The sequence below is a fragment of the Chaetodon auriga genome, chromosome 16, assembly GCF_051107435.1.
Source record: "Chaetodon auriga isolate fChaAug3 chromosome 16, fChaAug3.hap1, whole genome shotgun sequence".
NCBI lineage: Eukaryota > Metazoa > Chordata > Actinopteri > Chaetodontiformes > Chaetodontidae > Chaetodon > Chaetodon auriga.
The window spans coordinates 1948281-1974734 of record NC_135089.1 but is presented as its reverse complement, the minus strand read 5'-3'; the positions used below and the strand labels follow the sequence as shown (position 1 = coordinate 1974734).

At 45.7% G+C, this 26454-nt stretch overlaps 1 protein-coding gene across 8 annotated transcripts in view; it reads left to right on the top strand.

The window, feature by feature from the left end:
- The window catches only part of LOC143333699 (RNA binding protein fox-1 homolog 3-like), a 348241-nt gene that overhangs the window by 162896 nt on the left and 158891 nt on the right, over positions 1–26454 (top strand). For all 8 annotated transcript variants that reach the window (XM_076751900.1, XM_076751907.1, XM_076751901.1 and 5 more), the window contains one exon: positions 8454–8547. In XM_076751900.1, the coding sequence (XP_076608015.1) occupies positions 8526–8547 (22 nt within the window). In that variant the 5' untranslated portion in view covers positions 8454–8525. The remainder of the gene's footprint in view (positions 1–8453; positions 8548–26454) is intronic.

The following is a 26454-nucleotide window of genomic DNA, read 5'->3' as shown; positions in this document are numbered from 1 at the left end:
TCAGAGCAGATAATAATTCACTCTTTCTGTTTTTTGTTTTTTCACACAGATACACAAAATTATGTTGAGTATGTACTGGCTGCTGCCAAAAGTTGAGCTGCTTCTTATACTCACTGTATAAAAAATGATCTATTTCCCTGCAGTCATAAATTATAAATATTTACATTTACAATATCCACCTAGGAGTGCTATAATAAATCTACATAATCTTGTTGGGTTTACTGCAGCAAATATATAAATTAGGTTACTCATTTTAGGTTCTAAAAACTAAAAACCAGCCACCTCTTGATCATTATATTGGCTCAAAAATGAAAACTGGCTTATATAACATAATTATTACTGTACTATATAAATAACCTAAGCTTGGATAATATTGGGAACAGCTTAGATAATAGCCTTAATATTTAATTTCCCCTTTGAAGTCGCGGCTGGGTACATTAAAAGTTCAAGAAGAATATGGTAAAACTTGTCATCACCACCAAGATTCATTTGGACATGTATTTTTAATAGACTCTTGTAGGAGTCGAATTTCCACAGCTCTGAGAGCTGCTTTCATTTCAGCAGCAGTTTGTTTCATGTCTAAAGCCGAGCATCAGGAGTCTCGCATCTGACCAGCTGGGATTTAATGTGCCTTGCTGATAGATGAAAAACTTGCTAAGTTGCAGAAAAATATTCTGAATTACAAGTACCTTTCCCCTCCTCCTCCTCCTCCTCCTCCTCCTCCTCTCGCACCCAGAAGTACAGCTGGATACTAAATATCATTTTTCTGGTTGGTGGGAACGACACTCATCTGCAGAAATGGCATTATCTGCCATTTATCACTGCTGTATTTGCTGTGGTAATTAACTTTTTAATGCTGGGAATTTTGATATCTATTACAAATTAGCGCCTCTTTTTTTTTTTTTTGTGCTCCTCATCGGGGACACAACAAACACGAGACGTTAGACACATTAGAATGCAAATTTCCCTCTGCAGCTTTTGTTCTGTCGCAGTGACAACTGTTGGATCGGAGTGCCGAGCACGAGCAGCCAAACAGGATGTTCTAACGTTCACCCACAGTAGATACAAGCATCAGTGGTGAGAAGAAATAAAATTGTGGAAATCATGGCCGACAGTATACGTCCCAATTTCCAGTTCAGGCTTTCAAATCTATGAGAGTGATTTTACTGATGATCACTTCCCTCCCTCAGGAACAGGAGCTGTAAATGTTAACAACACAGAGTTTTTAGAAGCTGGCACGGCCTGAAATCCCATTTCTCTGCCAATATATCTTTCTGCTGTTTAATGTGCTTTAACCCAGCGTCATTGGCAGGGATGGAAAGTAACTCCGTGCATTTACTTTTCTACTTAAGTACAAATTTGAGATACTTCTTTGTTACTGTATGCAAGTATTTGCATAATATTTCTAGTGAAATGTAAATTTTGTTCGTGTTACAGCGGCTGCTCCTCCGTGCTGCAACATCACAATCTTCTAATACATGTTAATGTAATTATGAGCCATAGTACATATGATAAAATTACACTCACACATTAACGACTTGAGTAGGTCGATCATCCCAAAACGACATACGAACGCTGGAGTTTTTAGGAAAAGGTCGTGCTTTGGGTCCAAGATGTTACAGTTACATACTTTACGTAATTTAAGTACGTTATGTGAACTCAGTGCGTAACGTAACTTCAGGACTTCGTATACGTTCTGGATGTAACTTCCGTACGTAGCGTAACACGAACAGCTGACTCCTGGGTCGAAGTCCTGTGTTTGTTTGATCCTCCATCACCTCGCCCTCCACATGACCACTTTCCTGATCATTATGCTATGTCAGCTGACCTCCACCTTCACCACTAGAGGTCGCTGCCTAACAATAAAGCTAAACATGAGTCGTAATAACCTTCTTGACGACATGCACAGCTGCTCTCGACACTCAATTACACTTTGACCTCTTTGGAACTGGACCTGCAGCTACGTCCGCTGATGTCCTGGTGTTTCATCACTCTGGATTTACTTGGAAATCCAGTTTGAGCGTCCAAACGGAGACACATCTGTAGAAAATTTCAAGCTACCTCCAGAAGTGGTTTGGATCAGATTTAATCTGAAGAATTGAGCCATTTATCACCAGGAAATGTTTATTATGCCCTTTTGTACATAATGTACAAACCTCTGTCGCTGATTTTATGTCAAATCTTTTTATTTGTTCTTTTTTGGACCTCCTCTTCATTCTTGCTGTTGTAACAAGTACGTTTCCGCGGTGTGAGATCAGTAAAGTCTTATCTTTATTTCCGTCGTCCAGGCTTTCTGAAATAAATGTGGATATGCTGAGAAAAGGATTTGGGCTGACAGTCTGAAGAACTGCTGCTAGTACTAATGTACTTTTACGTAATTAGAGTTTTGTAAGCACGAGTATTTTTAAAGTGCTGCGTTGTTTCTTTTACTGAAGCAGAAAATCTGAATCTTTCTTCCGCCTCTGCTCGCTGGCCGTTAGCGCTCGTTATTAACTGAAAACTTTGCCGACATGACCTCCAAAGGTTTGGTGTTTGATTCCAAAACAATCATTTTTTGCTCCCTTAATTTCAGGAATATAAACGTTTCAACCCTTTTTTTGACTTCACAAAATATCCCAGACTGCTTAATGCATCAGTGTAGAGTAGTTTTAGATCAGGACGTATCTGATGGATGGATGATGAGAGGCTGTGGGCCTGTAATGAGGGTTGATCTCAGCACTGGTGGTCTGTTATTCTACATTTTTTAACCGGATTTCTCCTCTTTGATTTCTCTCACTTTGTCTCTTCTTGTATTTATTTTCTTCAAGTCTTTTTGCGACGTGAGATAATTTGTCTCGTGGATAAATGAACCTGAACGCTGCTGAGTGATGAAAACAATGGATTGAATGATGAATATCATTTACACGCTTTGATTTGTGGTTTGAGTGTGAATTACAACTGGGAATCACAGCAGGTGTTTTTTTTTTTTTTTTTTTTTTTTCCGTGACACCATCGTGCCATAAATGGCACTGATCACATCCATTAATCAAGCAGCTCACAACGCTCAGGCGTTCAGGCGGACCGTGACCATTGTGTGTCGTGATGTAATATCCAGAGCTGGACTTGTATGTGCCTGAGAGATGCCAGCATGTTTCATCCACACGGTCCCACCATGGTAGTCTGCTCCTCTCCCAAAGCTAACATAGCAATTACAGCCGCTGTCAGTCACTGTCAGATGTGGCATCGGTGATCAATCCAGCCCGTTGGACTCAGGACATTAGACATGAACATACATGCAGGGGAGTTAAATCCTCCCCCAGCTCCCCGGCCTGCTGTTCAATCAGCTTCCTCCGCTGGGACCCAACGGGAATCCATTTTGTGTTGCAGGCTGCTGTTTCTCCTGCTCCTTGTCAAGCGACATCTGTCTGTTTCAACCCACAAAACTCCAACTATTCCCCTTCATCCATAAAAATCCAACATTTAACTTTTTTTTTACTGCTATCAAAACAGTGTTTGACAGCGTGCTTTGTGTTTGTGGCCATCCTTGTTTTTTTTTCCCTGTATCGTCCTCATTCTGTTAGATAACTGGCCAGATGCAGTAACGTCACCGTTCTACACAGAACAATGGTCTTTCCGACGGTCCAGAACATCAAAGTGTACTGTCACGTTTTGGCATCAGTCCCTCAGAATCAATCAGTGCCAACTTCTTTCTACAAGTACCACATTACACTGGTGTTTCCAAGGTGGAAGAGGCAAAAATTCAATGACCAGAATGCACTGCAGCAGTAAAACATGGTCGCTGAGTCTCCATTCAGTGCTGCACAGTGACGCAACGTGTAGATGTTTGTGTTAGAGCACAATAAAACTGCACGTTCCTGTTTCATATTAACAGCCAAAGATATGTTGGATTGACACTGCTCATTAAACTTCACACAGAGATGCAGCATTTACTGAACTGTCCAATCATCATCATCCAGCTTTTTTTTTTTTTTTTTTAATTTGTGCATTGCATTGTGGGATATCAGTGTGCACCATCAGTGTACACCACCAGTCAGGCATTTTGAGTCGACATACTGGCATCTTTGAATGCGATGAGTTTTTCCTCACGTTTCGTGTGAAAGCAAAGTTCACTAAGACTTTCAAAATAAAGCTTGCTGAGAAACATTTCAGCTGACGGCTGCAGCTCGGGTGGTGCAGGAAAAGATCGTGGTTTGGGTGAAAATACAGACGTACGTACGAACACGTATGTGACATAAGTTATGCTAACTTCCATACGTAACTTGACGTTAGTCAGCATCGACTTCGACCTCCTCCCCACGCAGACGTTGTCGCTCGTTATGCTACATCGCCCCCTGCTGGTACTGCACCTCCATGCACGCATCCATCACCACTGCAGTCAGTGCGGAGCCTTTCAGCCCTTTAACATCTGGGTTTGGTAAAACATTTTGACCTGATTGGTGGTTTAAAGCACGTTACAGACGTTAATCTTTCCAGCTTTCTGCCGGTATTTGAACAGGCAAAAAGAGGAGGTGGCCCCCGGGGGGAGGGGGGGGCAGCACTGCCCCTCCACCCCCAGATGTCCTCAGGGAGCCCCTGCCTGTCAGGATCAGCAGGAAATCAATAAGTGAAATATAAGTAGCAGAGACAAGTGGGTACATCTGGGGCATAAATGGCAACACACGATTACGAAATAACTCCTGGAACATCGTGAACACCACAGACCGCTGGATGTTAGAGTATCTGAAGCCAGTTTTTCCTCTAAGTGCACAGTTATCACAGTGTCAAACCTCTGAGGGAAAAAGGCATAATAGCCCCATTCTTAACTTTATTTCATCGTAGCTTCTGTGCATGCACATTATTCTCATCCGCCCCTGTCGCCCTCACACAGCACAACAGATAGAGATCTATAACTACGGCCACTCTGGAGGGAAGCGGGGGGAAAGGGCTTTGTAAGGCTACGGGTCCCCGCCTGCATGGCTGCGCTGTTGCGCTCCTGCATGGGTAAAGAAACAGCCATACACACTGACCTCAGAGCTGTTGTTTAATCACCAGGGCATTTTAATGGCTTGTCAGAGTAATGAAATATGGTTGGAGGCTACCTGGTGCAAACATTACGATAAATCCCTCTCACACAAGCCTACGCAGGGCTTAATGGTTATAAATCATCACTTTGGGGAGAGAAAAATGACAGCTATTAAAATAATGAATGGGATGATTAATTTTTCACATTAAAGATTAAAAGCTACGAGAGGTATCATCAGATATTTGAGCCGCCGTAAACGTTTGAAAGTGAGAGCTTATTTTCCGCACTTTATGACGCCCTCCGTTTCTTCACTGTCATCCAAGTTTCTGCCCCTTTTTTTATTTTTTCCCCCCGTCGCCGTGTGTGCCGGCTGGGTGCGCCCGCCGACACACAGGCATTCCTTACACCTAATTTGTGCTCTTGTAAAAGTGCTCTGAGGAAAAGCCTTGAAGAACACTCATTGCTTGAGGCAGTACAGGACCCTCTCAGCCTCTCTGCAGGGGCTCCTCAAGGCTCTCACCGACATTATTTCACACCTCTAAAGCTGTCATACCTATAGCCCTTCACAAGAAGAATAAGAAGAGCCGGCCAGAGGAAGTTTGCTTTTTTTGAGGGGGGGGCCGTTCTTGTCAGCCTCCCCGGCTACATCTGCTCCGCTGTTAGCGAGAGCTGATTAGTCAACTTTCTGCTTCGGAACGCATGTCGAACAAAGACAGTATATAATAAGAGGCGCTCACTGAGCTGGCATAAATCCCCATGTATAGACAAACTATGACAAGCTTTCTCTCTCCGTCAGATGGCTCCCAGGAGAAGGTGTGTTATTGCACATAGATTCCTAATTCAGCTTTCACTTCCAGGGGACTCGCCGTGTTGTTCAGACATACATCACCCAAATTGCAAGGCGAAAGATTAGAGGGGAGAAGCGTAATTAGAACATTAATAACCATACATGTTAGGGAACATAAGTAATTGAGTTTTTTATGATGAATGGGAATGTAAACAAAAGGCAGGAGACTGAGAGGTTCAATTAGATATTCCAAGCAGGGCTCTGTCTCAGCAGAGACATGAATGTAGGCTTCTCCCACTGTTGCCCAATTATTTCTGTGTTCTCAGGCAATGATAGTATTGCTTGTCCATCTGCAGCCTTCAAAGGGATATTCAAATCGTCTCATTGAAGCAACGGCTCCATTTGTTGGCAGAGAATAAATTGTTGGCTGGAAATTTTTTCCGCTCAGAGCAAAGCCAGGTATTTGTGCAGCTAAAGTTATTTACAAAGTGGTGGGAAATTTAAATGACTCCTCTGGCGTTTCCGCGTGCCTCTTTTTTTCTTTGATTTTTGCCTTTTTTTTGGTGTGTGTGTGTGTGTGTGTGTGTGCGTGCGTGCATGTGTGTGGTTTTCCTTTCTGTTTTCATTCCTCATGCTGTCACCGGAGACACGCGTGATGGCCGCCCACACCTCCTTCATGTTCTTCCAGCTCTTCTTTGCCGTCTCCTAATGATCCAGGGACACCAAATAAAGGGCCACTGAAACAAAATGGCCACCTTAGCTGCCCACTTATATCTCAACCCTCCCCTCTCGAATCAATTCTGACATTTCATTCTGCCCTTATAGAAGGTAATGGTGCATTCAGAGGTTGTTACCGATAATGTTGAAACGGTATTGCTCGGTTTCATTGGGTAGACGTACTGTAACCTCTGCTGCAGGACGGCTCGGGCTGCTCCCTCCACTGTACCTGCTCTCCTGTTGTTTGTCCTCTCAGACTGAGACGTCGGTATTTACCTCCTCAAATATCTCTTTTTGCACAAGTGGGAGCAGCGTTTCTCATTTTTTGTTAACAAGTAACCAACTAGTGTTTGTATTTTCCTCCCACTCTTGTGTTCACACAACATGAAGTGAAAACACCCTTTTATGTCGGCTAGTCAATATGCTGTTTCTAATATATTATTTACTGCCTATGGGCTGTATATCAGAATGCACTGAACAACTGTTTCAGTTTTGCAGTCATAATCATGTAGAGAGAAATCACAGAGCCAGATGTCTGGCCCTCATTTTACAGCATTTATGTTTTCCTCTGAGTTTATGTAAAATTCATCCTTCCCTGTTTTATTTATTCCCCCGTTTTCACAGACTCAACAATTAGTCAATTCCCAATCAACAAGAGAAAAGAAATTGCTTTTAATTACTTTTGATAAATGACAAATTGTGTTGGCATGGCTCCCTGCAAATGCTTAATCAGGTGCGGGGCGGGGTAGGGAGGCGGTTACTGGGAGAAGGGATTTCTGCTGGGATGAAATCAATGCGCTTTCTCCGCGGTTCGCCGGCTGGGCTTCTGGGCAGCAGCCAACCTGAGGCCTGCAAAGATCCAGCAGTCAGCAGAAAAGGACGCCCTGTGTGAGAGCGCTCGCACACTGAGGCATGAACACGCTGCAGCACACGCATGTGCTGGATGTACGGGCCGTGCTACAGACGCGTTCGCTCAGTGGATGAAGTGTCTGCAGACGGTGATGCAGATGCACGTTCATTCATTCAGTCACTTCCTCTGTCACCGAAATAATAGAGTCACTGTCTCATAATGTTATTACCTAAATGTAGTAGCACCTCTCTAAATGTGTAGAAAATGAAATGAAGGCTGATGTACGGCCACCAAACGTGATTACGAGAAGCTCCACCGTCATTATTTCTCCCTTCACCAAATTCAGACGTGCTTTTTTTTATATGTGTATTTTAAAAGGCACTGACGGTGGTAGAGGAAGTGTTAGCAAACAACAACGACAACAAACCAGCTTTGTCTGTCAGCTCATGCTAGCAGGACAAGCTGCACAGAAAAACACAAAATCCTGTTTTTACGTCTTTTCTGTGTACAGATGAAACAAATGAAAAGCCTCGTGCTTATTGGTGTTAGTAGGTTTATACTTCAGTGTTCATGCTAAGCTAAGCTAACCGCATCTTGACTATGTAAAGTTAACATTTCACAGCGGTGCAGTACAGCAGTCATTAGAGGTCCAGTGTGCAGGATTTAGTGACATCTAGTGGTCAGGTTTCAGACTGCAACCAGCTGCTAAGAACTTAAAAGTTCCTCTGAGAGCCAGTGTTTAGTTTGTCCTTTCTGAGCCACTATAGAAACATGGCGGTGAATATGGTGGACAAGCCCAGATGGTTGTTTAATCTGTAACAAGGCGTCACGTGTTCTAAAATCTTTGCATGTTTTGGATGAACTTTTAACCTGAAAAGTAAATAATTGTCATTGTTCATAAAAGCTAAAATTGAAAGTCTGTCTCTTGAAGTTGCTCTTGACTAAATGTATTTAGTCTTTTCTGCTATCAGACGAACAGTTTTTATCTCCTCAGCTGCGTTTCACACACTCATTCACAAACATACCCACGCTGCACCTCTTCCTGCTGCCGTCTGGGTTTGAACACGAGCTTTATTCCTTTATTTCTTTATTTCCAGGGTTCGGCAGCACCTGTGGCAGCAGCAGCGAGTCGAGTGACCCAGCTTCAGCCCGACCGGCTTTACCTGTACATGGAGACCCCCAGCTGGGCAGGTCAGCCTCCACAAACCCTTTCCTCTTTGTGTCCGTGTGTCGAGCACCGTGCGTCCCGTCTGTCTGCATGCGTCTTAGCTTCCATCCTTCAGGTTTGTTTTGCATTGAGCCACAGTGGAAGCGTCCACGTCCTGTCTGTGTTTGGGCCGAGCGCATTCAGCCTGCTCCGAACAGGATACTTTAAAACTACGATTTAAAGCTCATTAACTATGAAAACCCGGTGTAGATAGAAAGTGAAGCATGACCTGCAGTGCATGGCCTTTCTGCTGCTTAATTTCACTCAAAACTCATTTCGCCGCATCGTGTCTCAGTCATGTGTCCTCAGCCGTCTGCATGATCTTCCAGCTGAATCTGATAAAGAAACCAGTGGCGGCCCAGCACGTCTGTGCAGGTTCACGTTCGTGTTTGAGTGTAGAAGAAAACTGCGAATGCGTACTTTAAAGGTAATTTATCTGTGGCCTCTCCAGAGAAATCCTGGTTTTTAGATCCTCAGCATGTCAGAGAGCTTCTCGTATCGTCTGTTTCCTTCCACTCGTGAGTCCACGTGGTGACATCCCATCGTCCGAATGTGTTTTTGATTTGACTCCCATGCCACAGGCTAACCTTGTTTTCGCTGACCTCCAGTGGCTGCAGTGATGTAAGTCAGATGTGTGCGCTGTGACATCACTGGTGGGCGTGGTCAGAGGTGCGACACGTGAAACCTTCAAGCTGCTTTTCTGCTTGATATGAAATTCCTCTTTTTTCTGCTTTATTTGCGATGGTGACGGCTGGAGGCAGGGGGCGGGGGGGCGGGGGGCAAGGGGGGGCAGGGGGGGCACGCACACCTGGGCGGCTGACACCCATTGATCCACCAATCCAGCGTTACGCCACTTCAGCCTTTGCTCAGCTGTTTCTGAGCACATGAACAGTCGGCGTTTTCCTGGTTTTGCGTCGCTTTCTGCCGATGTTTGGATCTCAGCTCCAGCTGGTTCGTTTGGGAAGCGAGCGTCACGTTTTGAGTCGGCTCTGTGAGCGCTCCCGCTCTCACCTGACCTCGCACGAGAAGCCAAACGCTCCGGAGTTTGAGAAACGGCCTCCCGGCCTCTCGCTGCGGGTACCGTAATGTCGCCTGTATGTATGCACGCCTTACTCTCCCCTATCCGGCCATATTGCGCTAATGTGTGCTGGTTAAGTAGCGGAAGACTAGAGAAAGACTCTTATCCATATGCCTGAGAGCCCAGGAGCCGGCAGGATCTCTCCCCAGATGGAGTCCTCTGCCTCCCCGCCCGTCCTCCGCGGAGCCATATAGCAGGTGGCAGTCAGGATCAATGGGCCTCCGCCATTACCTCCTCTCCACTTCACATCTCCAGCCTCATCTCCAGGGGGGGCCCGCGGGGCACGCGCCGCATCTAGCTGCAGCACACCGGGAGAAATAGGGACGTTTTCCATTAGTCTAATTGCTCGGTTATAGTTCTATATTATTGCCGTGATCACCACTGCGGCTTGGTAATGATGGACCTCCCGTGCCCCCACGTATAGCTGGTGGGTGTTATGTCTCCCCCGTCACCGCCCATTCCAACTCCACTTGCAGTGGGTGTGAGAGGAGAGAACAAACTTAACGCCGGGAAGAAAACAGGAGGATAAACAACCGGAAAAAAAAAAAGAGAAAGAGCTCTTCAAATGTTTTGATGTAAGAGTTTAATCAAATAGCCTCAGCTATTTACATTCTCAACAGGTGCAGCATTTGGCTGATTTATGGAATAAACACTGGAGTTCTAGTGCTTGTTCATTTGCCTCCGCTAAAAACTGGCAATATGGGGCTAATTTGCAATAATTTGCTGCTGCTGTGACCACTGGTTAAGAATGTTTATATAATCATGATATAATAAGAAAAATGAAAATGAGTTTTTCACGCAGTTCGGGCCCCGTCAAACACAGCTCACGGACTCGCTAAATGATAATTACATTCCTCAAGCACAGTATTACATTTTAGCCTCTTACATGGACTTTGTTCGCGGTAAATGGGGGAGTATTATTTTCAGTCTAAGGCGATATGACCCAGTATTATTCCCACATCTGAGCTCCCCTCGTACAGTAGAAGGTTTTCCCCCCATCAGCGATTACACAAGAAGTCTTCCATCAGTCAGCAGATGAGGTGAGGATTATAATGAATTAATTTACCCTCAAAGACTCTGCCTTTCTTCTGTCTGGGTAGAATATCTATTTGCATAACGCAGTCTCTTATGATCGAGACATTGGAAAAGCTTTAGTTTAAGCGGACTGGACTAATCGCTGCTGAATATTTCACCGCTGACCTGTAGCTCTGCGCTCGGGCCGGCACATAAAAGCCGCTTCCTGTTTTGGATTTCCTCTCGTACATTAGGATTGTTGCTGATTATCTCGCCTCTTATTCCTTAGGAGAAAATCCTTGGCTGTGATTCCTGTTTTTTTTTTTTTTCTTCTTAATACAGGTGTGGGTATTGATCTTTGCCTTTGCTGCAGGGGAGTGTGTTCACTTAAAAGGCCCACTGATGTAGCAGAGCTTATTAAACAAATAGGCCGGAGAACAAGGCCACAATCGCTTTGAATCATGGAAGAGGTTGCCCGTCTTAAAGCACCACTATATCAAATATGAAACGCTCTGCTAACAAGGTGTGTAATCTATTTTAATCAGATCATATTTTATGAAACAAGGAGAAGGTTGAACTTAAGTAAGAGAGAAAGATGGAGATTCTGGGGAGGTTGGGGATTGTATTTTGAAATTGAATGTGACGGCCAGGGACCATGACTTGATTTTACATGCATGGCTTTATAATGAAGGCACGCCAAATGGTCAGTTATGGTTAACTTTAGGGGGAGCTGGAGCATTGCTGTAATGGGAGGCTAATTCAAGGCCCATGACGCCTTGACAGGCTGCAGAGCGGAGCTGGAATATGGATAAGGATGTAAGTTAGCCGCTGTGGGGCTGAAGCAAAGGTCTGTTTGCCTGCAAATCGCCGGGTTGCCTGAGGATATAACAGGGTCAACAGCGGCGTGGCGTGTTTTCCTGAGCGAACGCCGACATACAGTAGAGAAACACACTCGCTAACTCGCTCCAAGTGATGGCGGAGTGACTCCATGTTGTCAGGCCATGATCCTTTTTATATGTCTTTACACTGGCTGGGTTCATAGGCGAGTGTTTTCAATCACGTTTTTTTTCTCTTGCGCCATAAATTGTTTCAGATCCTGTGACACTAGACTTGGTTATGAATATATGAATATAGATACACTCCGAAGACCTTAGGAAGCTCCACTAGTCAGACAAGGTAATGGATAGAGAGATATTATATACTGCTCTGTGAAGCACCACTTGGTAGCAAAGCTTTGCCTGGATTTTAATAATCATAAGACAACATTTAACAGCAAGCGTCTGCCCACAGCACTGAAATACATCAAATTTGAGTCTTAACGTGAGGCTGACGCACAGTTCCTCTTCCCCCTGTAATGGTAAATAATCAGAAATGTTAAATATTGCTTGGAGAAGCGGCGCTGAACGGATTTCAGCGATAACAATGCAAGAGAATAGTGAAGTCGAGTGTGTCACACAGGCCTTGTTCTTCGTGAAAAAATGCTGTGCTGGTTTGATAAAAGTGCAGATATTAATAGGTATCTATTAATAGATAGACTTAGTATTCATTGCTGTGGGAAGCATCACGCGTTATAAAAGCTTCCTGTGAATAAGGCCAAAGAAATTCCCCAGATATCAGTCATCGCAGCAGCACTAACGGAGAGCATTTAACACCAAAAACGTTAACAAATGAAGATGACGAGTGGTCCCTTTTCGCCGTGTTGTGTTCGCGGTGAATTCTCCACATTTCTGCACGTTTTTGGGCCCCGAAGTGTTTTCCTCCGCCACCAACACCAACACCACCACAGGGGTAATGAGGAAAAAAGGGAGGAGGAGGAGGAGCAGAGGGAGGAAGAGGAGGGGTGCCTGCGTCTTTAAAAGCTAGATGGAGTGAGGGAGTGGGGCGGACGGGTGGCTGGCAGGATTGTGCTGACGGCAGGGCTTTGGTTCAGAGCATGCCCATTAGAGGGAGCCATAAATCCTGGGCTCTCTGGGCCGGGCTGTGTCAGCAGTCCACTGAATGAATTGATTTTAAACGCCACTGAAAAAAAGAGAAAGTGCAAGAGAGAGAGAGGGAGAGAGAGTGACTATTTAATTCACCCTCCGCCACAAGCCCACACCCCGTTCCACCCCGCTTCTCAATTCAGGACTGTCGCTGGAAAGGGGGAGGAGAGAAGTCTAGAAACACTGAAACTGTCACCAGCAACAAGCCCAGGGCTACACGGCCCCCACGCCTTTGATTTAAACAGGAGGGAAACACACAAACCAAGAACATAATCTCAAATTCCATACAGCATTTGTTCTCTCCCACCCCTCTAATTTTTCCTCTCAGCCCTCTCCTTTTATATCTCCACAAGAGAAATGAGACATATCGTAAAAAAAAAAGAAGAAGAAGAGGAGAAAAAATGGCGCCGCTGCATTTGAAATTCAAATGTGTTGGATTTTGAAATTGATGTATGTGTTTATTCATTTACGAGCAGCATCCATGTGTGCATGCATTTATATATTATCAGCAGCAATGAAACGCTGCGCAGGAGGCTCGCAGCCCATCTTTCTCCCCCGTGTGCCCCCTCGTCTTTGTTTCCTCCTCGAGCTGTGGTCGCCGTCTTATGTCCCCAAAATATGTCTCCGCGCAGTAAATTGTGCATGAGCACCAGTTCCAGGCAGCCACACTTATTGTATGCAAACGCATTTAATGTGTGCGCTAACTTTGTGTTTGTCACGCTGCGTCGCCGCGCTGTGACATCCCTCCGCGAACCTGTTGGAGCGTCTTCACGCGCTTCCTTTTGTGCCACATTGCAGAGAGCAGTGCTCTGAGAGACCGCGAGGGGCCGGGCTGAGGACGGCGTGCTAAACCTGCAGTGCATCTGGACTACAGGCAGGAGACAGGGCGTCTTCATCAGTGTGAAAACCCCACACACACAATGATCACATTAAAGCTGAACCCTTTAACGCCTGCGGATCCAGATTCAAACTGTTTTTTATTGTTAGATGATGAATTTGGGCTGTAAGTCGTCTTGGATTTAGCGCCTTGTCGGACTGTCTGACCGCTTTACAGGTAGGAACGCACCATATTTAACCAGGTTTCAGTTAAATAACCTGCCTTAATTAACGCCGTTAACTCCAGAAAATATCTATATGTTCCTCTCCGTTTTGCCTTTTCACTGGATGATCTGACATCACCTGACCTCAAGGTGGCGCAAGTCAGCTCAGGCTTTTCATCGATCACACTGATCGTAATGTTTCTAATATAAACTCGTGTTCATCAGTTATAATTCTGAATTAACATCTGTAGCAAAGCTCAGTAAGCATCCTGCAACATGTGGGTCCACCAAATCCTGCTGATGATACCAGAAGGCTTACAGGTGCTCGCTGCTGCCCTCTGGCTGTCAGGAGTATTAATAACCGTCAGCTGAATCTTGTAACTATGGCTGCTAACTTTCAGTAACTTGCACAACAGTTAGCTAAGAGTGGCTAAAAACCTGCAGAGCTGACGATGATGTGTCACCTCACACTCTCCACTCAGTCATCGGCAGAGTAAAAATATTGATTAGTGGCGCTTTAAAGGATCATTTTGTTGGCTTGTTCTCGTGGTTAGCCTGGATTCACGCATTTTAAAAACACATTTTTGCAGAACAAAACATCTGTGGTAAAATCTGCCTGTATAATTTAAACATGAAATGATATGAAGGGGAGCGGGAGGCAGCGCGAGGGGCGGGGGCAGCGTCCTCTCTGGCTCATTACGCTGTTTAAAGAGCCGGCGCCTCCGAATCACCTGCACAGCTCCACGCTTCAAACAAGCTCAGCCACCAGGGATCATACATCAACTTCTCCAGCCGTCCCCTGGCTTCACTTTTTCACTATTCGCCTCCCGACACACGACCGTCACACACAACCCGCGCAGAGTGTGGGAAACGCTGCTCGGTGAATACTGATGTCACGCCTGCTACAAAAGGAATAATAAATTAGTTACAAACCAGCGTTATATTGTTATGTATGTGATCATGGATGTAATTGGATGCTTCCGGTGGACTTGCAGCATCCGAGGCCCAGTTTGTGGCCTCGCCATCCTTAATGCATGGCTCTGCTCTGCATGTAAAATGTACACTTTCTCATGCCTAATTACCCACCGGCTAAGGCATGAAGAGGACTCGCTGCGTATTACTATAAAGATTGCGAGGATATTTCACTTTGAAAAATGGCAAAGCACACAGGACTAAGGGCTTGATTACAAGGAGTGGGGCACACAGCCTCTACATCTTCCTTCCCTCATTTCAATTATGGCTGACTGGAGGCACGGCGCTGCCACCGTCCTCAAATAAAACTAAAATATGATAAAGCTGAAATATCAGGCCCGGGACTGCTCGGAGCCCGGAGCCATGTAAGGCGCTGATACTCGGCACGTAATTACAACATTTGCCAATATTTTTTTGACGGGAGGTTCAGCGTGGATATGAGTGAAAGGGGGGAAGGGAAGGCATGAAGAGCGTTCATGACACATGATAAAAAGCACATTTCATTTCGCCCTCCCTGTGGATAACTGGAGACATGCCTGCGTAGAGCTGCCGCGGCTCTCCCCCATGTGAAGCTGGTGGTAGCGGTGTTATTTTTAAGTTGCGAGATCATTGCTCATGTGTAAGATGCATGAGCTAACAGAGAGGATCTGCTGTCATAACGGGGGACGGCGAGCGCGGGGAGCGCCAGAGAGAGCGTGTCGTCTCCAGTCAGATGTTCCAGGAAACAAGGCGTTCCCGTGTTTGAAGTAAAGTGCTGTGAAATGGCATCTCAAGCATTCAGGCAGCTGTGAACAAATATTTTTTAATAATGGAGGACAGAGGAACGTGCTACAAAGCATCTTCTCTATTCAGCTCATGTTTGCCCTTTTCAACGCTGCCCTCCGCGACCCCCCGCAGATGGCGGTGATGTGCGACGAGGCCGGTTTCTCACCGTGACGCCCCAGCAAGGTGGACCTCCTCTGGTGTCCAGATCCCGCGGCGGCCTCGGCACCCCGGGCGGCCCGGCCGCGGCCTCCTTTCCGTCAGTGTTAATAACCGTCCGAGCCACGCGGGGTCAAGGCGCCGCAGACCCGGGCTTCCTGAGGAAACCCCAGCCAGCGTGGCGCACGGTCTCCTGCTACACTGGGAGCATGAGAATGAATGGGAATTGACAGAGGATTTGCTATGAATGTAATCTATCTTAGCACATTTTAAATTTAACCGTTAATTGCTTTGAGAATAGTCGTGGTTCGAGCTCTGTTTATTTGTCAGGCTACAGCTTATAAGATAAACAATTTAGCAATTAAATTTAGCAAAAACACACGTTTACCAAACATGTGTTCTGGGACCTGACACGGTAACTCTCAGCAGACTCGTGTCAGTGTTATCTCCGTATAAATCCTCTCTTATGACTGCGAGCAGCTCCAAATGAAAAGCACCAGTGAGGCCGTTAAACAGAAGTACGACTTAGTTCTCAGTAGTTTCCTCTTTCTTTCTCTCTTTTTCTGGAAATATTGATTAAAATTGAAAAAAGCTTTTTTTCCAGTATATTCCTGACTGTTTTGCAGATTTTGCAGATGTGATTTTGCTCGTTAAATGTGAACGTCTGCTCTTCCTGTGGCGTGATCAGCCACTCGAGCTCTTCACATAAAGAATCTCAGCCTCCGTGTTCTGTTTTTTACGTTGCTCTGTTTTCTCGGACACTTGAAGCGGCTCCAGCAGCTGCTTTTCAAACTGAGGGAGGAAATGTTTTGCAGAGGGAAGAGCCTCTGCAGCAAAATCAAGAACGATTCCGCCCCCTTCGCTCGTCACAGAGTGGGGGATTCAATCAAAAGTCTGCCCTGTGACCTGTTCTCCGGGAAACAAACAGCCAGCAGAGTCTCCAAAGACCAAAGCCATCAGAGGAGGGCGGCTTGTGTGCGAGCTAAATCGTGGCACCTTTCTGAAAGCTTCCATCATGGAAAAATTGTTAGTTGTCGCAGTGGAGAGTGACTAGCATGGCGGTACATTGATACATTGATGCAGTGAATGCCTCGGACAGTGCAGTAAAAGTGCTGAGGTTGAAATTAAGCTGTTATCTCTGGCATGTATCACTGGGGAGGCAAGAAGCAGTGGTGCAAAGGCAGCAGCCTGTTTGCTTTACTGTTATTGCCTCTGCACGTCCGTCCTCGTCTGACTTCTGCTCATGTTCGGACATTTTAAATGCAGCTCTGAGTTTGTCCCTCTTTGATGTTTACGAGCTGTCTTTTAAAGAACATCAGTCCTCTGTGTGTCTGCAGGCTTCATTAACGGAGCCGCATGTGGCAAAAACATTAAACATTTCCACCTTAACTTTAAGAAATCGGTGTAATTACCAGAAACACACAAGGCCATCAGTGTCCTGATTCAGTGCTGCACCTCACGCTGCCTGAAAACCTCATCGCTCTCTATTTACCAAAAAGAGGAATTTATTGGTGTTTATTCCAAATGTTACAAAACAGGTCAAAGTTGTGTTTAAAAAAATGGAAAAAGTTGCTGTTTTGGTGAAAATTGGAGGTTAGTGTTAGTATTATTTTCTACTTAGAGGGACTCTGGTGCATAATCAGCAGCTCATTAGTGTTCTGTCCCTATTTTTATCTTCACTTTGGATGAACAAAAGGATATTCTGAGCTGTCCTGGTATTACGAGGATTTAATTTTAGAGTGAACAGTGTTTTCTTGCAGCGGGAAACAAAAGAAATTTGCATTGGGGTCATTAAATCGTGTTAACCAGTGTTCTCCTTTCACAGGATTTGTACATGTTTTGGTGGAACTCTGCAGAAAGCTTAACTGATGAGCTTTAACTTTGTGCCACTTTGTGCTCGGTTTGGTGCGACAAATGCTGACCATAAATCCTCCGTGTCTGCAGAGAGCAGCAGGCCTTTTGAGACAGGCCTTTATTCCTAATGTCCCCTGTTTTTACTCGTCGTCTTGATAATTTCAGCATAATGTACATTTCCACTGACTGATTGCTCTCTGCTCAGTTCTCATCTTCAATAAGGAAAATAGAAACTTTCTTCAGAGAAGCAAACAACACCAGGAAATATTGTGGCCCTAACTTTCAGAACACTTTCACTGGCATGAGCTGGAGGCTATAATGGTCTCATTTGTTTACTAGTGAGGTAAACAAATGTATCACAATTAATTTGACAATGATATATTGATGTTCAAAAATGCTGCACATAGCACCTTTAAAAAACTTATTTCAATGCATAGTATCATAAAGCAGACAGTGAGTAATATCCCTGAGGGGCAACATTTGGTTGATGTGACAAAATTCAGAATCTGGACCTCCGTGTTTTCAGATTTCTCCAAACACGGAGGACATAATGTTTTCCGGATCCCGAGATAAGTTTGCTCGTTAAAAGTTCAGGGCGCTCGTACGTCATATTTGTCTTCCTCGGCGGCGGCGAGCGAGGGAACATAGGTGGAGGTGCTGGTTCTGTCACGCCGCGCTGACAACCCCATGAGTAATCTGGTGCATGATAAACAGAGGGTCGAGGTGTCACGGGAACACCTCAGCGACTGGCACAAGGGTAATTACTCTTCCTGCGTGGGTGCAACTCAAAATTTTTGAACCTTTTCTTTCTCCAATCATACTTGATGGATTGAGTGGAAGAGGGCGATCATCTGGTTCTTAGCAGGCTCACTGAGCGTGGTAGGCCTCTGTTGATTAATGATATCTGCTGCAAGTCACCAAAAGCGGAAATTAAGTATTTCTGTTTAAATGTAACATTTGTCTCCTTTGCTGGTGTTGAAAAAGGCATTTGTCAAAATCCCCGGGCTTTGGCGAAAGGTGGATTTCCTCTGGGAGCATGCTGGGAATTACTCCCTACTTTCACATTAATGGCATTCAGTGTTCCTATTTTATACCTTGAATCTACTTTTCACCCTTTCACCTTTCCGACGTAGTTTGAATATGGAATCGGTCGCCTTTAAAGCCTCCGGCCGTGTGACAGTTTAGGATTAAGCATGTTGTGGATTGTTGCAGAAAGACGAGGAGTGACCTTGGCTGTACGAGAGGAAGCCATTCCTGATGGCATCTCTGTTCGTGGCGGGCACACGGGAGGGCTTCTGGTGGTTTCACTGGTTGAGTTGGGTTACCGTTTGTCCTGATGGCGAGCCCCGCCGCGCTGGAACAGAACAGACTCCGGCTCCTGAGGAGACTAATGGTTACAGGGCCTGGCCATCGTCCAGTGCTGCCCCAGCTACTGCCTCTCCCGTCGCTGGGATATCATTACCTCCAATGTGTTACATCAGACTCGCTTGGTCAGGCTCTGAAACAGTCAATACTCCACAATTTAGAAAATCAGCCAAGTTTGCAGAAACAAAGAGGCAATATCGGAAATAAAGACGGATATATAATCTGACGCCAGGCATTTTTTCATGCCGGGTGAATTATTTGTTGTCCGGAAGGTGGAGGCGCAGAAGGGGTAGAGGGGACGGAGGGAGGGAGCCAGGGATCTGTCAGGGGTTAGGGGAGGTGGTCAAGCGGCCTGAATAAACGTGCAAATCACAGCGCCCAACCACTGACCCTCCCCATCTCATACAAGCAGCCTCTACTTTTTCCATCAATGGAAATCTAATTGCTTGAAAGGCGATCAATGAAAACTAAATTGGTTTTGTGTGGAAGCGCGCACGGAATAAGCTCTGAGCTGTTTTAATGTGTGTTGGTTTTGCATCTTAAATCACGGTAATATTTGGAGTGGGCCCCCGCTCTCTGGAGGGGGTAAAGTTTGGTAGTGTCAAGGCACCGGGGAGGAGGCACTCAATCAAGCTCCTAATAAAAATCACAGCCTTAATTGTTTTTCCAAACTCATAAATCGTCCAACTTAATGGGTTAATATTAAGACTTATACGAGGATGGCGGGGTGCTCGTTTCGGAGCGGCCGGGAGCTCCTCTTTGTGGAGCTGCGACCACTGATAACCCTCTAGTGATCTGATATGACTAATCCCCTCTAATCCTTAATACACTCCTTAACATGCTCCTAACTGACAGCAGTCGATATGGGTGCACTTCTCTGTCTTATCGCTGATCTCTTTGTCTTTGTACACTCTCTGCAGCGAAATTCGCTCTTCCACTCATCCTTTTGACCGCCCATCGCTGGCACATCTGCATCAGTGTCACACATTTTAGCTCCGAGTGCTTCTCGATAAGCCGAGGGTTGATCAGAGTTTTGAAATCGCGCCGGCTCGCGGGTTACCTCAGGGCGCGCGGGACGTGAGGAGCGCCGTAACGAGCCAGTATCCGAAACCGCCGCTTTCCCCCCTCGCTCGTCTTCCCGGCGGACTCCGAGATGGACTGCACAGGAGGTCGGGATGCAGCTGGTGGCCCCCGATCGTGTAGCCTTACCCAGGAAAGAACAGTCCCAGCAGAGTAATTTATTGACAGCATTGAGATGTGTTTCTGGCCAGGTGCTTCTCTCAGCCATCCCTCAGGTGCTTATCTATCAGTTATCAGTGCAGACAGAGCACAGACCCAGGTTGTATTTCTGTCTGCTATTGTAATTACATTGTAATTGATCCGGGGGGGTGCTGGGCAGTGCCCGTGCAGTAACTTTGCAAGGGCTTTCTTTCCTCTCGTTATCTGCAGAAGTGCTCCAGCTGTAAGCAAACCTCGTGCTCTTTTTTACAACCTTACAAATCCTCTGGAAAAAGTTAACCGCTAAAGAGAAAAAAAAAGCGATTACATGGCAGATAAGATGAAACTGAGAAACATGTTTATCCAAGAATTCGTCTTTATTGAAATTCATCTCATGGACGTGCAGAAAAAACATACAAAACAAATGTTGATTTGTTGCCGTGTGCACATTTGTAATCGTTTTAAAAACCCTCAGACTGACAGAAATGCTTACATGTCAATATCTGCTTTATAGGAATTAATGTTGATCCTGTAAATCCGACAGCGTGTCTTTTCAGTATGGGTGCCATCGCTCCCGCAACAACAAACACCGCCGTTTGTGTATCATTCCAATCACGCATATTAACCAGCCCTCGCCACCCATCAATCTTCCCGACGCCATTTTGTAACTGATGCTGAAATGATGTTATAAATGATGTTTGAAAATATCCCCGTGCTGCCCTGCATCAGCAGTCTGAAGGCCTATCAGATGTTCTCCGCACACATCTGTGAGGCGTATTCACCTCCGGGAAATTAGCAATCAACCTTTTACCAGCCAACACCTGTATAAGGAACACAACATTTCCCCCATCCAGCCGCTCGTAATGTCAGGTCACACACTCTGCACGCCCGTTGTGTTGGAAATGTTATTGTTACGTTGATAGTAATTTCACATTGCTAATCACTGTCGTGGCATGTAATTTGCATGTCGGCCCCCTCTGTGTAATAACAACAGCCTTAAAGCGCCGCCGAAACCGTGTGAAACCGGCGCAGGTCCATGCTGTTGCAGCTCTTGAAGCTCTTGTGCAGTCTAATGTAAGTATGCACGCTCTCCCTCATGATCCCTCATTTATCATTTTGACACTGGCTACTTTTTTGAAGTGGAGAAAAATGTTGCAGTCAGCTCTTCCTTTGGTCTCGGAAAATATGTGCGAATGGGTGCGTGTGTGTTGCGCGCGCGCGTTCGCCGCTGCTTCAGGAAGATAGAGAAGAGGAGCGAGGGTGTGTATGTGTGTGCGCGCGCTCCTGTACGCTATTGTGTGTCTGCGTACATGCATCAGTATGATTAAGGAGTATGGGAACATGGCAGTGGCCATTTACTGCTGATAAACCGGAGTGTGCATATATTGTAGTGTTGCGTCGCCATTTCTCGGTTGCTTGTTATTCTTATGCCGATGCGCCATCTATCCTGCTTTATGTAAGACAAATTGTATCCTATTTTAAGAAGCTTGTTGACCTGATACAGAAACAAAACTGCTCCAAAACTGTTACGTTTTTCTATCAGCGGGCACCATTTGAGCTGACTTAAGTTCACTCCGTGCAGCCGTCCGATGTCATTAAAGCACCTTTCAGTCCAATTATGACCTACAAACACTGTTTAGCAGAACTCCTGACATTTACCTGAGCTCGGACTAATATGCCCGTTAAATTACATCAATAGATATCTGAATAGGTATCTATATTGATTGCCATGGAGTCGATTGCTGACATTATGATCCTTCTTACAGTGTGCTGGTGGCGAGCCTCTGATAAACAGTCTGATCCATCTAGCTGCACAGAGGGATAATGTTACTTGGCTTTTCAGTGTGTGTGTGTGTGTGTGTGTGTGTGTGTGTGTATGTGTGTGTGTGTGTTGGGAGTGTGTCATGGCAGGTTACAAATGAGTTTGTTTGTGTTCTGGCCGCAGAAACCTTTTATGCCCCGGGCTGTGTGTGTTGTGTGGGTGGGTCTTGGTGAATGTGATAGAGACTAAGGATCTGTGTGTGTGTGTGTGTGTGTGTGTGTGTGTGTGTGTGTGTGTGTGTGTATGTGTGCGTGCGTGCCCAAATAGCTTTATATGAGTGGGATGGTTATGAGTTTGCGATGCCTTTTTAGTATTTTGTCTGTTGTTACCACCCTAAGCCATATAGTTTCCTGTCCACTCGGTTTCGATCCGCGTGCTCGCGCTGAGGTCAAGCAGGTGACCTATTGGTAAAAGTGCCTTGCGTGCCAATAAATGCCTAGCAGTATTAATCACATAGGAGCCCTCACTCTGTGAAGAGGTCAATGCTTTAAAGGGCACCCAGAGAGCTGCCTAAGACTGAAATACAGCCAGGGCATCTTTCCGGTTGAATGTACCAAAAGTTTTATTAGTTCCCCCAATGAGGTCAGTCTGCCCTGCATAAATGAAATCTGTCGATATCCCATTATAGGCTTTTGGAACTTGATTGTGAGGCATCTGTCAGATGCATATTTCATTCTAAATTTAGTTAGCTGGCTGTAAGTAATGCATACATTACCACCAGCTTATTTCCCAGTGTACACGGCTGCAGAACATCTGTTTTTCTATTAAGTGAGAGATGAAATATTAATCTGAAAGCAGATCTGGTGCGAGTCAATCACTGACAGGCCGCGGTGACAGCTGCTGTGAAAGTAACACTATCATGTCAGGTGTCTGCCTGGATACATCTGATCACGACGTCAACACACACCGTAGCTCAGAGCCAAAACACGAACGGGTTCGCCAGATCAAATGGACTGTTTTATGAACTGGGTCGATCTAAGCTGGTAATTGGAGAGCGGTTACAGTTAGAGAAACGCGGCGTTGATCTGTTCAAAAGGAAGACGCTCGCATCCTGAAATTCACCCGCTGCTACAGTTTAGCCATTAGCTGCGAGTACACACAGGAGCGCTTGGGGCCGTGAGATACTGGTAATAACCACAGTGGCGCTGATTTGTAGAACGCTCGATTCAGAAGGAACGGGGACCAAAATCAACATCGATTACATGGTTGGGGAACGGGAATGAGAAAAACACTGACGGCCGTAATTTTCAGCAAAATTAGTCATCTGCATTGTCTCAAAGTCATCCCCATGTACGCCTGCCTTAACAGATGTGCACAATCAATGTAATGTACGCTCCACTTTCTCCCTCCGTCTGCCTGTTGAACGTGCCGCCATTTGGAAAACAGTAATGAACTGCGTGTGATGTAACGCTGAAGCAAAGCGTAAACACACGGAAGGCCTTTGGTTATCACGTATGATAAATCCAGCATTAATCACTAAATGCATCATCCACCTATTGGATGCATCAATCCATTCAGTGAATTCATTGAACAAACAGAGATCCATACTATGCAATTATTGCCTTCTAAATAGCCCCTGTGAATACTTGAAAAGCTAATTGTATGTCAATACCGCTCAAAGGTGAACTCTATTGACGTGCAGCATTTTGAAGAATTTAGTATTTGGCTCGGTTGCCAGGTGAGGACGGGCACTAGACCTTAGCTACGCCGCCGCTGCACCTCTTCTACACCCTTCACAGCCTCCGCATTGCTTCTCAGTGTTGTGTACCAGCAGGATGTGCACAGCAGCGAAAAGGTTGTGTTGGATCAGAATGCAGGAATTAGACACAGCCGAATGTCGTGAATGCGGATTACTTATTTGTCTTTTTCCATTTTTTGTTTGTAAATGAACAGAGATGTTGCTTTTGTGTAGAGCAGGAGCAACATCTGCTTCCTGAAGTGATCCAGTGTGACGTGTAGAAAGCACTTAGACCTCCACAAAGGCTGCAAAATCCTCTTTGTTTTCTGACTGAATCTGAAAAATGTTGCTTTAACACAACAGAAATGTGGACATTGGTTCCAGAGCGACAACCAGAAGATATGTGTGAATGTTTAAAAACGCTCAATGACCAATGAACGGCTTCACAGCAGCAGCAGTGGCTTCACTTTCACTGTTTTTTTTTTATCTTTCTCTTTTCTGACATACTTCTAACAAAAAACAGGACTGAAAGCTTAATAAAAAAAGAGAAAACGCTGCAGAGCATGTTTTACCACATGTGAAACGCAGCCCGCTTCAGCTCTATGACCCACATCCATTGTTAGGAGGCGAGCCGCACTGTACGTCCCTGCAGATTTGCCTTCAGGCCCAGCAGAACTGTCCTCCCTTTTGAGCTAAAGATGCTTGGACATTAGCATACACAGGTTGTCACGGGTAAATGAATGACAAGACTTTCATCTCCCCATGTGTCAGCCTCGCTTAGCGGTGACACGGTTCAATGTGCCCGCAAAGTGCCACTTTGGTCGCCTGTGGAACCAGCGTACGATTGAAACCCTGCCTCACAAAGATTACTTAATAAATAGAATAATTTCACCATCAATATTATCCCAGCTTTGTGACAATGTCAAAAGAGAGCAAGAAAACAACCAATCTATATTTGTTATGAAACTTTGCCGTCCTCCTCGTGTGGCGTGCAGCCGTTTAAATTCTCTTTAAAACGGAGCTTTCATGTTTTCCTCTTGGTTTGGTGTGTTTTCGCTCTGTATTTCCCTCTGCTGTGTTTTCCTCACGTTTGACTCACGATGCCGTCGGTCACGGCGAGCTTTTATTATTTGGCACATGCAGACGCACAAACTTTTTACAGGTTTATACAGATACGGTTGCTGAACTCAATTACTTTACATAATCTTAACCCTGATAGTTAAAGGGATGTCAATTAGTTTTTGTTGGCGATATTTAATGCTCATTAAAAAATCAAATGTGCTCGGGCTCACTTTGCAGAGAGAAAATTTAAAAGCTGAATATTTTATGAGACCTGTCTTGTCGTCTTGATGACTGTGACTAGTTCTGCTAGCAGCTGCTCCAAATTCCACAAAGCCACCCCTGATCCGGTCCCAAAACTTCTGACGTCCCGTCCTCAAAATGGATGACATCTTGATTCCCCGGTAATGAAATCATCACTGGGATATTGCAGACGGTTTTAATTTTGATTAAAAGTCATTTTTTAAAGAGATGACCTCAAACATCTCACTTCTCTCATCTCCGCTCTAATTCTTCATTTCCCATTGCTCGGAGCTGAAGTCCTGAGTTGGCAAAATTCCGCTCGCGAATAGGAGACGTTTATCAAATTTCTCCATTAATCTGATGTGCAGGCCTTGATTAAAATGCTACCCCACACAGACAACGCAGATGCTCGGGTGCAGACTTATAGGAATGTACAGATTGATACAGATGTGCTGTGCTGCTCCACCTTGTTCGGACGCAGAGGGTGGCTGCGCTGGGAATCGATAAAGGGAATACTCTGTGATTGGGGCGGTCGGCTTTTGTCTTTAGTGTTTATCCTGACTCAGCACAAAGTCAAAAAGGCAGCATGTGACCGCAGGGAAGAGTGATGTGCCGAATCCCCCCCGCTGCCGCCGCCGCCGCCGCCACCCCTTCCTCCTCCCTCCTCTCAGTATCTGACGGTCAGGGATTCCACAGAGCGAGCAGAGATTGATTCCCCCCCACCCACAGATAGGGCTTGTTTTTCACGTAGGGTGATATGAGACTTTCAGAGGGGGTCTGGGGGGAGGGGGTATTGTGCAGGGGCAGTGGGATTGGTATTGGTGGAGATGACAGGATGGTGATGCGGGGATAGGCAGGACTGATTGGAGTTGAGAAAGAAGTGAAAAACTGAGACAGAGATGGAAAAGCAGAGGCCCGCTGCCTGAGACTGAAGGGATTTACCCGCCGCTTCATTCAACCACCCCGAGCCCAGAGACCCTCTCAGGCCGGCCAGTGTTGCCTCTGGCAAAGTCGTCCTCCCGCGTATAGATCCGCTGTCTTCTAACGCTGATTGATATTAATCAAATTGTCTTTGACTGACACAGCAGCCAGGAGGCACGATTTTTTAACCCAAAAGGCAATTTTCTAAAATGAGCCCGGGTTGAAGTCTGCAGGCGTTCTCGCCGACTGCTCCTGCCAGGGCCGCTGACCCCTGGATAGCACATGTAATGGATGAGTACATATGCCTTGTGCTGTCTCCCTCTCTCTGAGCGGAGGAGACATGAACTAATTAATTACGGGGGATGTTGGCCAGGCTGGACGCTGACACGATCGTTGTGGCTGTGTGGTTATTGACTACTCCGCAGAGGAAAGTTGCTCATTTAGCACTGTGTTGCGAGCCTGGGAGGTCACTGATCATTGTGGAAGGAGCATATGCTCTGTGTTTGTCTGTCTCTCGGCTTGTGTTTGCGTGTGCGTGAGAGCATGTGTGATTTTCGTCCCACGCGTGTGGCAGGTATTAATTGCGCGATGGCGCTCGCGAACAAATGTGCACACGTCACATTTCTTTGCATTGATTTGACGCATGCGGCGTTAAAGTAAAGGCGGTTATAATGGGCAGCTTTTATTTCTCCACGCTCAGAAGCGGTTGTGGACATTCCAAGTA